The 15,421-nt window shown below is 43.1% G+C and overlaps 2 protein-coding genes across 2 annotated transcripts in view; one reads left to right on the forward strand and one right to left on the reverse strand.

Annotated features, from left to right (window-relative positions):
- The window catches only part of LOC123428311 (E3 ubiquitin-protein ligase AIRP2-like), a 94,936-nt gene that overhangs the window by 26,195 nt on the left and 53,320 nt on the right, over positions 1-15,421 (forward strand). The window lies entirely within an intron of this gene.
- On the reverse strand, positions 2,472-3,613 carry LOC123428312 (CBS domain-containing protein CBSX5-like). Its single transcript, XM_045112509.1, has one exon. The coding sequence runs from the start codon at positions 3,446-3,448 to the stop codon at positions 2,741-2,743; it is 708 nt and encodes a 235-aa protein (XP_044968444.1). The 5' UTR covers positions 3,449-3,613; the 3' UTR covers positions 2,472-2,740.

Raw genomic sequence — 15,421 nt, forward strand, 5'->3', positions numbered from 1 at the left:
ATGTTTTGTAAAAATGACGGAAAATTCATCATTTGTTCGTTTTGATAAAAAAGTAAAAAAACGAAAAACGAAAAAACAAACGGAAAAAGAAAAAAAGCAAGGAAATAACAGGAAAAGGAAAAAAGAAAAAGTTAAGTATTAGAAATTTGTGAGAGAAAAAAACTGGGCCGACCCAATCAGGGCAACCCCCCGTCCCCCCTGCGTGCGAGGACTCCCTGCAGCAAAGAGCGGCAGGTAGGAGCTCCCCTATTTAGCAGCGTATAAATTTTTTATTTTGTTTTACCTAATTAACTCAAGGGTATCTATAAAGGCTTCTCATAGAATCCATAAACCGTTGTTTTGAAATAAAAATACAATCGACTAGTAATTTTTATATGAACCCATTTGATTTATCCTGGACAACCTTCTTACTTCTTTGTAGGATGATGACTTTTCTGTGTACATCAACGCATTAGTCCAAATAGTATTTTCTATAAGCACACTCGTAAATAGTTTAATTGCAAAAAATTAAAAAAAATTATTTGGTTTTTCATTAAAAACTCGAAACATTTTTTTTGCAAAAAAGGGAAAAAGTTTATTTGCAAAATTGGTTTTTCATATTCAAAACTTGAAACAAGTTGCATGTTACTATTACTCACTATCTAAACAAACCGCTTAGTAAGGCTTGCAAGATTACCTTTTTAATTTAAAATCGAGGTAGCTATGTGGTTAATTATTAAAAAAAGTAGTTGAATACTTGTAAACATGATTAAATCAAAGTTAAAGAACATGAAAATGTACATTTTGGATCTTATTATGCCACCATAGAGCCAACTTATTTGTGCTTTGTATAATGTTTTTTTAAACAATTCTTGCTTTTCCCACTTGAATCAGAGGTCAGCTGACCCACTTCCCTCTCTTTTGCCCCGTTTTGCTCCATTTCGAGAACCAAACCGACAGGTTCATTTACCATTAGCTAACAATCACCCGCTGAATACCATTATTACGAGATAACAAAATAAGATAGTAGCAAGAGAGAAATAAACTAGTACGCTAAGAGTGTAGGTCGAATACGGATTCAACAACGACGACTGTGATTCTGGACTTAGGGGCACATGTATAAAGACTTTTTTGCTATCATGAATAAGATCATACCGGCTTTAGTATGGAAAGAGGTGACAACGACATGTCAATTACTGACGACATTGGTCATTCGATAATCCGAAGACCTTGATGTAATTTTTCTTATAGTTCATGGTATTTTGTACTTCTCATGAACATTTATAAAAAAAATGATTTTTTTAAAAAAAAATTACGCTAGCCAGTGAGTAAGGAAGCTAAACATTAGAGTCTTGATATTCATCACACATGTAACATATTAGACATCCGTCCATACGTCCTATGTGGCATAATCAGGAGACAGCCCACACAGTCATGTGTGGACGAACATCAGAACTGCCCACACGTGTGGGCGCAACTGCTTCATACTATCCGTCCAACAACTACTATTTATCCTCACGCCGCACCTATGGCACGAAGCAACTCTGTTCACATGTCCCGACATAGCTACATTAGTTATCCGCGGGATGACACTTTAGTTACCTCAGGGATGACAATTTTAGTTACCTAGAATGACAAATGTAGTTGTAAAATCATGACAATTTCTTTATTTTGGTTAACTATAGTTGTCATGTCTAATTAACGGTAGCTGTCGCGTGTAATCAAACTATAGTTGTTATGTGTGATTAACTACTTGTCCTATGCGGTCAAACAATAGTTGCCATATATGATTAACTAGTTGCCACGTGTGGTTCAACCATAGTTGTCATGTATGATTCATTATAGTTGTCATGTGTGTTTATCTAGTTGCCACGTACGTGCAATTGCAATTATCATCTAGCAATAAATCATAGTTGCCATTAAACTTAGGCATACCTTGCGCCAGACTATAGAAAGCCATAACTGAAAATCCCAAGCCCGAACCCGACCAAAAAAAAAATAAAAAAAATTCAGGCTCGAGCCCGAGCCAAATTGACTAAAAAGGTGAATTTTGGGCCAGGTCGGGCCGAACCTCCGTGTAATATGTTTATATTTCCAAGCTTGAACCTGGCCCGAACTACTAATTGGGCCTCGTTTTCAAGCCTGAACCTGGACCGAAGATAAAGCCTGATCCTGGTTTTTCGGGCCGGGTCACCGGGCCGGCTGTCCATGCTCGGGTTTAGTTGTCATATGTGTTTACTTAGTTAACACGTATGCATAACTACAGTTACATCTAGCAACGTACGCCCATCGTGTGGGCGAAGATCTGTTCATGCATACACGCGTGGACTAGATGTTGACTGTATAGGTGAAAGCTGATTCGTCCACACGGTGCAACGCGCTACGGGTCGTGCGGGCGAACCATACGCACGATGTTGCCTGCATGACACACAAATTTTATAAAACGTTATCAAGATTCGGACAAAATAAAATCAACAAAGTTCGGTGCCGGGCGAAATGCAAACATTCAGACGTGTGGATGTTATCGTTTGGGAAACGTTAAGACTTGCCACTTGACAGCCATCTAGCAGGGCTCAAAAGGATTGGACAGTAGTCACGAGTAGCTAGAAAATCACCTCACTTGGCTTTGCTTTGCTTTGGTTTGGTTCAGTTAAGTTTCATTCACGGTGTTTTCATCGGAGACTTCACGCAAAATGTGATTTTCATCAGCGCTTAGATAAAGACAGTTGGTGAAATTCTTGCATTCCGAGAGGAGCCGAGATTAGTCCGCCATACTGTGCGCGCGTAGCAGGTGGCGGCGGAGCACCCGGAGCACGTCCAGGAAACTGACGACACCCACCAGCTCCTCCTCCTTCGGCTCGTCGTCCAGCACCCACACCTGCATCACGCGGTGCGCGACCGCCTGCGCCATCACCGCCACCAGCGAGCTCCGCCGCCGGCACGCGATCGGCTCCCTCCCCTTGGTCCACCGTGCCGAGTATGATGAACCATGCTCACCGCCTTGGCTCCTGCATGCCGGCGTGCCGTTCCTCTCCTCGTCCTCGTCCTCGGACGAAGAGCAGGATGCTGAGGAGGAGGATGGCGAGGAAGAGGAAGGGGACATCGGATGGAGGAGGTTACGGAGGCGGAGGGCGGCTGAGTGCGGGGTTCGGCTAGTGTGGACAAAGGACACCAGGAAGCCGGTCGAGAGCGCGGCGACGGATGCATCGAGTGAGCAGAGCGTCGACGGTGAGATCTCGCCGACTAGGCAGCGGCATGACACCAAGGCGACGGAGGCGTGCGTTGCCAGGGCGGTGCGCAGGAGCGGCATGATGGCGGAGAGTGCGTCGTCACCAGGCGCGACGGCGAGCGCGCTGCGGGCCGGGCGCACGGCGCCGAGGTCGGAGACGGAGCGCAAGGCGATCTGGGAGAAGAGCGCGACGGAGCCGAGGAAGAAGCGCACCACGTCCTCCACCGTGACCCAGCACATCGACTCTGGTTCTAGGTGCGCCGTTTCTGGGCGCCGGCGGTTGTCGCTGATCGGCACCACGAGGCTCTGCGCGCCGCCCAGCAGTGCGTCCACCGCTTCCAGCACGCTGTTCACAAGCCAACAAAGCTAGTCTCAGTAAGAGCTGGACGAGCGTGCATCGGTGCATGCACGTGGCGGACCAAGGGAGAGACGCGTGCGCGCCACCAACCTCGCATCGGGCTCCACGCGGCGGACCGGCGGCACGCCGCCGGCTGCCAGGAGGTCAGCGAGCGTGGCCTCGCTGCGGCTGCCGTCGTCGACGCAGAGGAAGAGGAGCACGTCGGCCATGCGGACCCTGCCCGCCACGGCCGCCCCCGCCCGGCCTTCCCACACGGCGACGGCAGCGTCCGGCCCTCCGCTTGCCTCGAGCTCGGCGACGGCGCGGGCGAGGGTGGACGACGGGGGCAGCCACCTCAGCGGCGGCTTGCCGATGCAGAGGTCGGACACATCACGCGCCAGCAGAGACCACGCCGCCATATACGCACGCACGCACGCACGCACCGACGGCGCCGAGTGATCTCCGGAGCCGGAGGCAAAATGTTGAGCGAGCTGACGCGCAGATATATGCACGCAAACAATATCCATCATGCGTACGCAGCGTGTGTGATCGATGTTGGATGGTGCTCCTTCACTTTCTCCCGTGAAACCTGGTCAGCTTTCTTTTCGCGGGGAGGAAACTGGTCAGTTTAAAGTGTACTCCAGTCCACTAAGCATTACTTTAATTTCTAACGGGCAAGAAACAGTTAAAAGGTGCTCCTCTAAGCAAGCACTTGGCTCTGAATTAACCTTCAGGCTGCAGGCTGCTCGTAATAAAAGTATCAGTATAGTGTATATGATATTAGTATATAATATTATGTATGATATTATTTCTGTAATATTGATTTTTGTTAATTAACTGGATATTTTTTGTTTAATTATTCGATAAGGTAATTTTCACCTTCTCTTAAAAAATATTATTTTTATAATATTGTATCATAGGTTAATATAATACAATACACTATCTATTATGATATCACTTTCTCTTTTTTCTTGTTAATTAATGTATATGACATAAAATAATATAATAACATTTAATATGATATACCGTATCATAATACTCCCATGAAGCCAATTTAGTTTACGCCTAAGTTTTAAAAAAAAATCTACAATAGTCTCCCCTTCGGAAGACCTAATAAATCCAGAAAAATGCAAGCACCAACGTCAATTCTAGGACTTGAACTCTAATGGGCAGGGGATATCACAGTCCTCCTAACCATCCAACCACGGATTAGTTTGCATGTAATTAATTATATGGAAGGGATGCCTTTCAGAAGGTGTCTGTTGGGAAAAGGTATTTCTTAAACACACCCCTTAATCTTGTATATAAGTGGATCTATCACATAAAAATGGATCTAAGTGAATTTTTTGCTTTTGCTTTACAACATGTAGCACGTGTCTCACTGTCTCTCCGCTGAGAGAGAAAGAACCCCTCCAAGCGGCAGTTACGAACGCTCCCAACAGAGATCAACTTGGCCGTGAAGAAAAGAAAGAAGGGGCCTCTCCACGGCAGTTCCGTTGAACACCCGCGGCGAAGCCTTCCAGCGCCAAGGCGAGACGCTGCCCTCGGCTGATTTCCATGCAGATTGATAGCATGCGCCGCCGGCGGAAGATGTCAACACCAGTACACCACCACAATCTACAAATATGCTGAATGAAAATCCATCAGCATGGAGCAATGGATCGATCGTCATCTGGTTTGCATATACACTCATTTAATTGATTGATTGGCTATGAGCCGTACGTGCTTGAAGATGAACTGACCCTTCCTTTTTTTTTGAAACAGAGGCATAAGATTTGCCTCATTCTTTAAATAAGAGGAGAATATAGTTTGAGTTTTACAGAACCTCCTGCCCAGCGGCATGACAATTACTCCCAAAATATTACAGACCCGTTTCCGTTTCTTGCCCGTTGGAAACGGTTAGAGGTGCTCCGTATAATGCCGATCTCTAAAATGCGTTTACAGAAAAACGATTTTACGGGTCGGCGCTGGTGACGACCGAGCACACCCCGTAAACTGGATCCGTAAAAAAAATATTTTTATCTTTTTACAAGTCCGGTTCGCGGGGTCTGCTCGGCCGCCTTCTGCTGCCGATCCGTAAATCAGTAATTTGCATTTCAGTTTCGGGCATAAAACACATTTCTTTGTTTCTTTATTTTTTTTAAAGTCATTGGATACATAATAATCTTAAATCTTTGCTAGAATAGCAAGACCAGAGAAAACAAGAATCAAAATTCAGTATTTTAGAAAATATCCAACTTTCATAACTGTTCCCACTAGTTGGATCAATATCTACTTCATGCATTCATTGTTGATCTGCGGATTCTTGATCTTGCATTCTTTATCCTTCGGCTTTTATTCTAAAGAATTAGACGTTGCTTTCCTTCTAGTTTTTTTTCTAATTGCACATGCAATCATATCATTAGCATCAATTCTACTAATGAGTGCACGAATATCTATTAAGTTTCTTGCTGTCAAGAAATGCGATGTATTCTTTTTCCCAAAACAATACACACATGACCATCTCAATAAGCTATCGAAATTGAACCGAATAGGTTGACAAAGCCGAACGAAAACAAGGACATGCCCGTCGTTGTAGTTGAAGAATACCCATCCCGGGTGTTAAGGCGTGCTAGATGTTAGCCGCAACACTGTCTGTGTCTAGTCATCGCACGGTACTAGCGGCATAGGGGAGCCGGCGAGCCGCTGCGCGAGCGCCAAGCCCGGGCGACGACCGGTCGAGTACTTGCTGGCAAACCGACGACGGCGGCTAGAGGACGAACTAGTACCTGCATGCGGCGCTGGGGTTTTGCCTGGGCTGTGCGGGGTGCTTCCCGACCAATCCATGGCTTGGTGCAGCCGTCGGTGGCCGAAAATATCAAATCCGACGGTCGCGAAAAACAGTCGTCGATCTACAATTTTTCGGTCGACCGAGGCAGGAGGAAATGGTGGAGGTCAATCTCGGGCGTGTGGCGGCCCGCCGGCGTGATCCCGATGGTTGGTATGGCTGGAATCGTAGGCGATGGCCTGACGAGGTGGGTGAGGAAAAGTGCGGGCTGAAATCCTCCCTCCCCCTCCCAACCGCTCCCCCTATATATAGGGCACCGACGGGACGAGGGGGAGAACCTGCATTTTCGCGGATTGATGTGAGAATTTTGCCGCGCCTAGCAAAAGTATTTACGGGTCCGATGCGTTTGCGGGATTTGATCGGATAGTTTTTCTTTACATGGACCTATATTTTAACGGTTATTTTGCGGGTCGGAGTATTATACGAGATCTACTAGACATGCTGTAAGCAAACACTTGGCTCTGAATTAACCTTTATAATAGGCCAAATGACGACGACCAAGATCTGAATATGCGGCGGTGACAGATTATTTTTACGACTACCAATCTCTACTTCTCTACTGTAATAGCCGCAGATCCCATGTATGCTACTCCATTTTTATGCATCATCATGTCATCATGCCACCATTGAATTGCATGACATCAACTTATTTAGGAGCAATTTTTATTGCTCGATGCACCGATGAGAACTTACTTGAAGGATCTTACTCAATCCATAGATAGGTATTGTGGAGTCTCATGGCAAGAAACTAGGTTTCAAGGTTATGGATGCCCCTACTTAGTGCGGAATTTTTGGGCTAGCAAAGGATCTAAAGTAAGCATCACATTTTGAAGGATCCAAGACCATATAACTTCTATGTGAATATAGACTACCATGATCGTTACGTTATCTTCCATTTCCAACATCAAAACTTGATCGTTATATAATATCCGATGAAGGCTCACAATCATAAAAGACGTCCAAGATAGTGTTTTTATATGTGAGTCTCCTCTCCTCGATCATAATCTAGCTTAAATTGCAACAATGACTAATACTATGTTTGTTTACTATCAACAACTTTTACCACATATGCCCTTTTTGTGTGAAGTCATTACTTCTCATAAGACGAGCATATGATCTTTATCTTTCTTTTTATTGACATGCTAAGATGATGGGTGCCCACAGGTAAACCAAAAAAACTCAACTAATTTTTATTATATAACTCGCATACTCGATTACAAGGATAGACGGAACTCAAAGCAAAAATTCTAAGCAAAGCAAATTTGACATTTATTTCTCCAAATCACGAAACAACTAAGGATCGAACTAAGATAGATAGTAATGATGGAAGTGATGATGATACGATATCGGGGCACTTCCCCCAAAGCATGGGACAAGCCAAGGGTGGTGCCCATACCAATGTACTCAAGCATCCTTCTCACGTGATGGTGGTGGTGTAGTAGGGACATTCTTCTTCTTAAGCTTACTCGGAGGATAAAATTCTCCTCCCTCAAGTCATCGTTTTCTTGCTCAAGCTTCAATATCTTTTTATATAATCCCATCTTGCTTCCCTACAGAAAATGTGATGGGATAAACTGATCCTTAGATTTATTTACCCGTTTGGAGACTTGACTTCTTGAATTTCACATGCATATCTTCAGGCTGGGGTAGTAGAACTTTATCCCCATCTGAGTTGGCCTCCTTTGTTTCCTCCAAATCATTGTCCTCTTCCTCGTTTGTGGACCAAAGGTAGGGATAGATATCCTCAAAGATCTTTGGGTCCAAAATATAGTAGGAAACATATACCTCTCTCCATCTGAATCTTGAGATGACATATTCTCAGGCATGCTAGAAAAACAGCTCGAAACAAGAATAGAGGAAAATCTCGCGATGCGATGGTCAAAACACACGGGAGTATATATAATGAATTTTTCCAGGTAAGAATACGTGATCATGAAGAATTCAGAGTCCGGGAGGCGCACGAGGGCCCCACAAGCCATTAGGGAGCGGCCAGGGGGTCGCCCTATTGGTTTGTGCCTCCCTCGTGGGTCCCCTCGACTCTGTTTTATTTTTATATTTTTTCCAAAATTCCAAAACGAGTAAAAAAAATATTTTTTTGGAATTTTTGGAGTCGGTTTACTTACCGTACCATGTACCTACCCTTTTTTCAAGTTTTGGAGTGTTCCGTAAGACTTCATTTATGTGCTCCTCCGGTGTTATGACTTGGATGACATTAGTTTTCTCATTAATGGGTGTGCGTGAAATATAATGCTTGATTCTTTGCCCATTCGCCACCCTCAGGTTTTTACCTTTGAATTTATTATTTTTTATACCACCAGAGCGATAAACCTCCTCGACAACATAAGGTTCTTCTCATTTGGATAGGAATTTCCCTGCAAAAAATCTAAAACGAGAATTGTACAAAAGAACTCAGTCTCCTACATTGAATTCTCGTTTTAGAATTCTCTTGTCATGCCATCTTTTAACATTTTCTTTAAATAACTTAGCATTTTCATAAGCTTGTGTCCTCCATTCATCCAGTGAGCTAATATCAGATAACCTCTTTTCACTGGCAAGTTTAAAATCATAATTAAGTTCTTTAATTGCCCAATATGCCTTATGTTCTAACTCAAGAGGTAAATGACAAGCTTTTCCATAGACCATTTTATATGGGAATGGGATTCTTATAAGCAGTCCTATAAGCCCACAATGCATCATCAAGTTTCTTAGACCAATTCTTTATGGACCTATTAACAATCTTCTGCAAGATTCAGGGTGATAAGGTGATGCAATTCTATGGTTAACGTCATATTTAGCTAAAATTTTACGAAAACACCATGAATAAAATGTGAACCACCATCAGTTAAGTATCTAGGGACACCAAACCTCCGAAAGATAATGTATTTAAGCATTCTAATAGAAGTATTATGATCAACACTACTAGTTGGAATAGCTTCTACCTACTTAGTAACGTAATCAAGAGCAACTAAAATATGAGTATACCCATTAGAGGAAGGGAAAGGTCTCATAAAGTCAAAACCCCACACATCAAATGGTTCAGTAGCAAGTGAGTAGTTCATAGGCATTTCCTGAAATTTACCAATATTACCAACTCTTTGGCATTCATCACAAGAAAGGACATACTTATGAGCATCTTTAAAAAGAGTAGGCCAATAGAAACCGGATTGAAATACCTTGTGTGTAATTATGTCACCGGCATGGTGTCCTCCGTAGGCCTCGAATGACACTTCCTTAGAATTTGTTCCTGCTCATGCTCAGGTATACAATGTCTAATAACACCATCTAGTCCTTCTTTATAAAGATGTGGGACATCCCAAAAGTAATGTCGTAAATCATAGAATAAGATTTTCTTTTGTTGATAGGTGAAGCTGGATGGGACATATTTAGCAACAATGAAATTAGCATAATCACCATACCAAGGAGAGTGATGACCCACAAGTATAGGGGATCAATCGTAGTCCTTTCGATAAGTAAGAGTGTCGAACCCAACGAGGAGCAGAAGGATCTGACAAGTGGTTTTCAACAAGGTAAAATCTGCAGGCACTGAAATTGTCGGTAACAAGTGATTGTGTGGTGAGATGATTCGTAGCAAGCAACAAGTAACAAAAGTAGCAACGGTGCAGCAAAGTGTCCCAATCCCTTTTGTAGCAAGAGACAAGCCTTGACAAAGTCTTATAAGAGTAAAAACGCTCCCGAGGACACACGGGAATTTCTGTCATGCTAGTTTTCATCATGTTCATATGATTCACGTTCGTTACTTTGATAGTTTGATATGTCGGTGGACCGGCGCTTGGGTACTGCCCTTACTTGGACAGCATCCACTTATGATTAACCCCTCTCGCATGTTTTTCATGACGTTTGTGACCCGTCGTGGCACACGGCATGGTACATGTACTGGACTGGATGCACAGACATTTGTACCAAGAGGGAACGCTCCTGTGGCCCGACGAGGATGTCGGTTCCTCTGAGTGGTGGTGTATGTGATAGCCTGGATTATTAGGGATGATAGACTACTCATATCAATAAGGAATTCCTTCTTTTCCGGGAGCCCATTCGGACAGAACTCTCAGGTTAAGCGTGCTCAGCTTGGAGTAGTTCTAGGATGGGTGACCGACCGGGAAGTTCATCCCGGGTGCGCATGAGTGAGGACAAAGTGCGCATAAAAGACTAGTATTGATATGTGGGGCCAGTCTAGATCCCGCCAGGAGTAACAAACGCCGACGGGTGTGTCCGGGGCGTTACAGATAACTTCTTTCAGCATCTTGCTAGTGGGGATAGCTTCTACCCACTTAGTGACGTAATCAACATCAACTAGGATGTGAGTATACCCATTGGATTTTGGAAAAGGTCCCATATAATCAAAGCCCCAGACATCAAATGGTTCAATGACAAGTGAATAGTTCATAGGCATTTCCTGACGTTTGCTAATATTGCCTATTCTTTGACATTCGTCACAAGACAAGACAAACTTACGGGCATCCTTGAAGAGAGTGGGCCAATAGAAACCTGATTGCAATACCTTGTGTGCAGTTCTATCTCCCGCATGGAGTCCTCCATAGGCCTCGGAGTGACACTTCTGTAGGATCTGTCCCTGTTCATGTTCAGGTACACAATGTCTAATAACACCATCTACTCCTTCCTTATAAAGGTGAGGATCATCCCAAAAGTAGTGTCTTAAGTCAAAGAAGAATTTCTTCTTTTGTTGGTATGTGAAACTAGGTGGTATATATTTGGCAACGATATAGTTTGCATAATCAGCATACCACGGTGCACTACGTGAAGCATTGATGACATTCAATTGCTCATCGGGAAAGCTATCATCAATAGGTTGTGGGTCATCAAGAACGTTCTCCAACCTAGACAAGTTATCTGCTACTGGGTTATCAGCACCCTTCCCGTCGACAACGTGCAAATCAAATTCTTGTAGCAAGAGAACCCATCTGATAAGTCTAGGTTTTGCGTCCTTTTCTCCATGAGGTACTTAATAGCAGCATGATCAGTGTGAATAGTGACTTTGGAATCAACTATGTAAGACCTGAACTTTTCACATGCAAACACGACTGCTAAAAATTCCTTCTCCGTAGTAGCATAGTTCCTCTGGGCATTCTCTAGAGTTTTACTAGCATAGTGAATAACATTCAACTTCTTGTCAACTCTTTGCCCTAGCACAACACCAACAACATAATCACTAGCATCACACATGATTTCAAAAGGTAAGTTCCAATCAGGTGGTTGAACAATAGGTGCAGTTATCAAAGCCCTCTTAAGTATTTCGAAGGCTTCCTCACAATCATCGTAAAAAACAAAAGGAATATCCTTTTGCAAGAGATTGGTAAGAGGCCTAGAAATCTTAGAGAAGTCTTTAATGAACCTTCTATAGAAACCAGCATGACCAAGGAAACTTCTTATACCTTTGATATATGTGGGGTATGTCATTTTCTCGATTGCATCAACCTTAGCCTTATCGACTTCAATACCTCTTTCAGAAATTTTATGTCCTAAGACGATGCCTTCATTAACCATAAAGTGGCACTTCTCCCAATTCAAGACAAGATTGGTGTCTTTACATCTCTACAAGACTCGATCAAGGTTGCTGAGGCAATCATCAAAAGAAGACCCGTAAACGGAGAACTCATCCATGAAAACCTCAACAATCTTTTCACAAAAGTCAGAGAATATAGCCATCATACATCTTTGAAAGGTGGCAGGTGCATTACACAAGCCAAAAGACATACGTCTATAAGCAAAGGTACCGAAAGGGCAGGTGAAAGTGGTTTTCTCCTGATCAGATTGTGCAACTGGTATTTGGGAGAAACCAGAATAACCGTCTAGAAAGCAGAAGTGTGTGTGTTTAGACAACCTTTCTAGCATTTGGTCGATAAAAGGCAGAGGGTAATGATCTTTCCTAGTGGCTTTATTGAGTTTCCTAAAATCGATCACCAACCTATAGCCAGTAATAATCCTCTGTGGGATCAATTCATCCTTGTCATTAGGGACAACAGTAATGCTTCCCTTCTTAGGGACGCAATGCACCGGACTCACCCAATCGCTATGAGCAACATGATAAATAATACCTGCCTCCAGGAGCTTTAGTATTTCTTTTCTTACTACTTCTTTCATCTTAGGATTCAATCTCCTTTGATGATCAGCAACTGGTTTGGAATCAGGATCAGTTTTGATCTTGTGCTGGCATAGAGTGGGACTAATGCCCTTAAGATCATCAAGAGTATATCCAATAGCAGCACGGTGCTTCCTCAGAGTTTTTAGTAACTTCTTTTCTTCATGCTCTGAGAGGCTAGCACTAATAATAACAGGATATATCTCTTTTTTATCAAGATAAGCATACTTAAGAGTATCTGGCAACTGTTTAAGCTCAAACACAGGATCACCCTTTGGTGGGGGCGGATCCCCAAGCAGTTCAACATGCAAGTTATCCTTAAGAATAGGATATTGTTCTAAGACGACTCTATCTATCTCACCCCTTTCATCCATATGCATATCATTTTCATTCTCAAGCAAGTATTGCTCTAAGGGATCAGTAGGAGGCACGCCAATAGAGGCTAAGGCAATAGTTTCATCCCTACTAGGCAACTCTTTTTCATGAGGTTGTCTTCCAAACTTTGAGAAATTGAACTCATGTGACACACCTTCAAAGCCAACAGTGTCAGTTTGCTTCTCACAGTCAATATGAGCATTGACAGTATTGAGAAAAGGTCTACCAAATATGATGGGACAAAAGCTATCTTGGGTGGTAGCAAGAACGAGGAAATCAGCAGGATACTTCGTTTTACCACACAAGACTTCAACATCCCTAACAATTCCCATAGGGTAGATAGTATCTCTATTGGCAAGCTGAATAGTGACATCAATAGGTTCTATCACAATAGGTGCAATCTCGTCTTTGATTTCATCATATAAGGATTGAGGTATTGCACTAACACTAGCACCCACGTCACATAAACCATGATAACAATGATCTCCTATCTTAACTGAAACAACAGGCGTGCCAACAACAGGCCTATGTTTGTCTCTAGCGTGAGGTTTAGCAATTCTAGCAGCATCTTCACAGAAGTGAATATTATGTCCCTCAACATCATCGGATAGAAGATCTTTGATAATAGCAATGCTAGGTTCAACTCTAATTTGCTTGGGGGGTGTAGGTGTTCTAATGTAGCCTCTACGTATCACAGTTGAAGCTTTAGAATGATCGTTCATCCTAACAGGGAAAGGTGGTTTCTCAATGTAAGCACTGGGAACAATAGGATCATTATAGGCAATGACTTTCTCTTTAACTGGAGTGGGTTTAACTACATTGACTTCTAAAGGAGGATGATATTTAAACCAGTTCTCTTTGGGGAGATCAATATGAGCAGCAAAGGATTCACACAATGAAGCTACTATCTCAGAGTCAAGTCCATACTTAGCGCTAAAGTCACAAAAAGTATTTGTCTCAACAAAGGATTTAACGCAATCAAAAGTGAAATTCATACATGACTCCTTACCTTCTTCAAGCTCCCAATCTTCAGAGTTGCGTTTAATTCTCTCCAATAAATTCCATTTGAAGTCAATATCTTTCTTCATAAAAGAACCGGTACAAGAAGTGTCAAGCATGGTGCGATCATCATGAGAAAGTGATACGTCTCAAACATATCTATAATTTTTGATGGTTTCACGTTGTTATCTTGTCAACTTTGGATGTTTTGTTTACCTTTTATATCTTTTTTGGGACTAACTTATTAATTCAGTGCCAAGTGCCAGTTCCTGTTTTTTTGTGTTTTTGTCTCTTTTCAGATCTGATTTCGGAACGGAGTCCAAACGGAATAAAATCCCCGAAATAAATTTTTCCAGAATGGAAGAAGATCGGGAGGCTTGAGGGCCCAGGCAGGGAGCCCACAAGCCTTGTTGCCGCAGCCAGGGGGCCCGCGGCAACTAGGCTTGTGGCCTCCCTGGCGCTCCACTGCCCTAGGTCTTTGGCCTATAAATTGCCTAAAAATCCAGAAAAAATCAGGGCATCCACGAAAACACTTCTCCGTCGCTCCAAGCTTCCGTTTCCGCGAGATATCATCTGGAGACCCTTCCCGGTGCCCTGCCAGAGGGGACTTTGGAGTTGGAGGGCTTCTACATCAACATCATCGCCTCTCCAATGACTCGTGAGTAGTCCACTTCAGACCTACGGGTCCGTAGTTAGTAGCTAGATGACTTCTTCTCTCTCTTGGATCTTCAATACAAAGTTCTCCATGATCTTCATGGAGATCTATCCGATGTAATCCTCTTTGGCGGTGTGTTTGTCGAGATCCGATGAATTGTGGATTTCTGATCAGATTATCTATGATATATATTTGAGTCTTTGCTGATTTCTTATATGCATGATTTGATATCCTTGTAAGTCTCTCCGAGTCTTGGGTTTTGTTTGGCCAACTAGATCTATGATTCTTGCAATGGGAGAAGTGCTTGGTTTTGGGTTCATACCGTGTGGTGACCTTTCCCAGTGACAGAAGGGGCCGCAAGGCACGCATCGTGTTGTTGCCATCAAGGGTAACAAGATGGGCTTTTATCGTAGATATGAGATTGTCCATCTACATCATGTCATCTTGCTTAAGGCATTACTCTGTTCTTTTGGACTTAATACACTAGATGCATGCTGGATAGCGGTCGACGTGTGGAGTAATGGTAGTACATGCAGAAAGTATCGGTCTACTTGTTTTGGACGTGATGCCTATAGATATAACCATTGCCATAGATAACGTCATGACTTTGCGCGGTTCTATCAATTGCTCGACCATAATTCGTTCACCCACCGTCTAATTGCTTTCATGAGAGAAGCCACTAGTGAACACTACGGCCCCCGGGTCTATTCACAACTATCATTTCCACTTTCACTTTTACTTTGCTTTGTTACTCTTTGCTTTCAGTTCTCACTTTGCAAACAATCTATAAGGGATTGACAACCCCTTCATAGCGTTGGGTGCAAGCTCTTTGTGTTTGTGCAGGTACTTGTGAACGCTCCTCCTACTGGATTGATACCTTGGTTCTCAAAACTGAGGGAAAT

The sequence above is a fragment of the Hordeum vulgare genome, chromosome 2H, assembly GCF_904849725.1.
Source record: "Hordeum vulgare subsp. vulgare chromosome 2H, MorexV3_pseudomolecules_assembly, whole genome shotgun sequence".
NCBI classification, from domain to species: domain Eukaryota; kingdom Viridiplantae; phylum Streptophyta; class Magnoliopsida; order Poales; family Poaceae; genus Hordeum; species Hordeum vulgare.

What these genes read in the sequence shown, in the direction of transcription:
- LOC123428312 (XM_045112509.1), bottom strand. Translation starts at nt 3,448, where the DNA reads ATGTGCTGGGTCACGGTGGAGGACGTGGTGCGCTTCTTCCTCGGCTCC.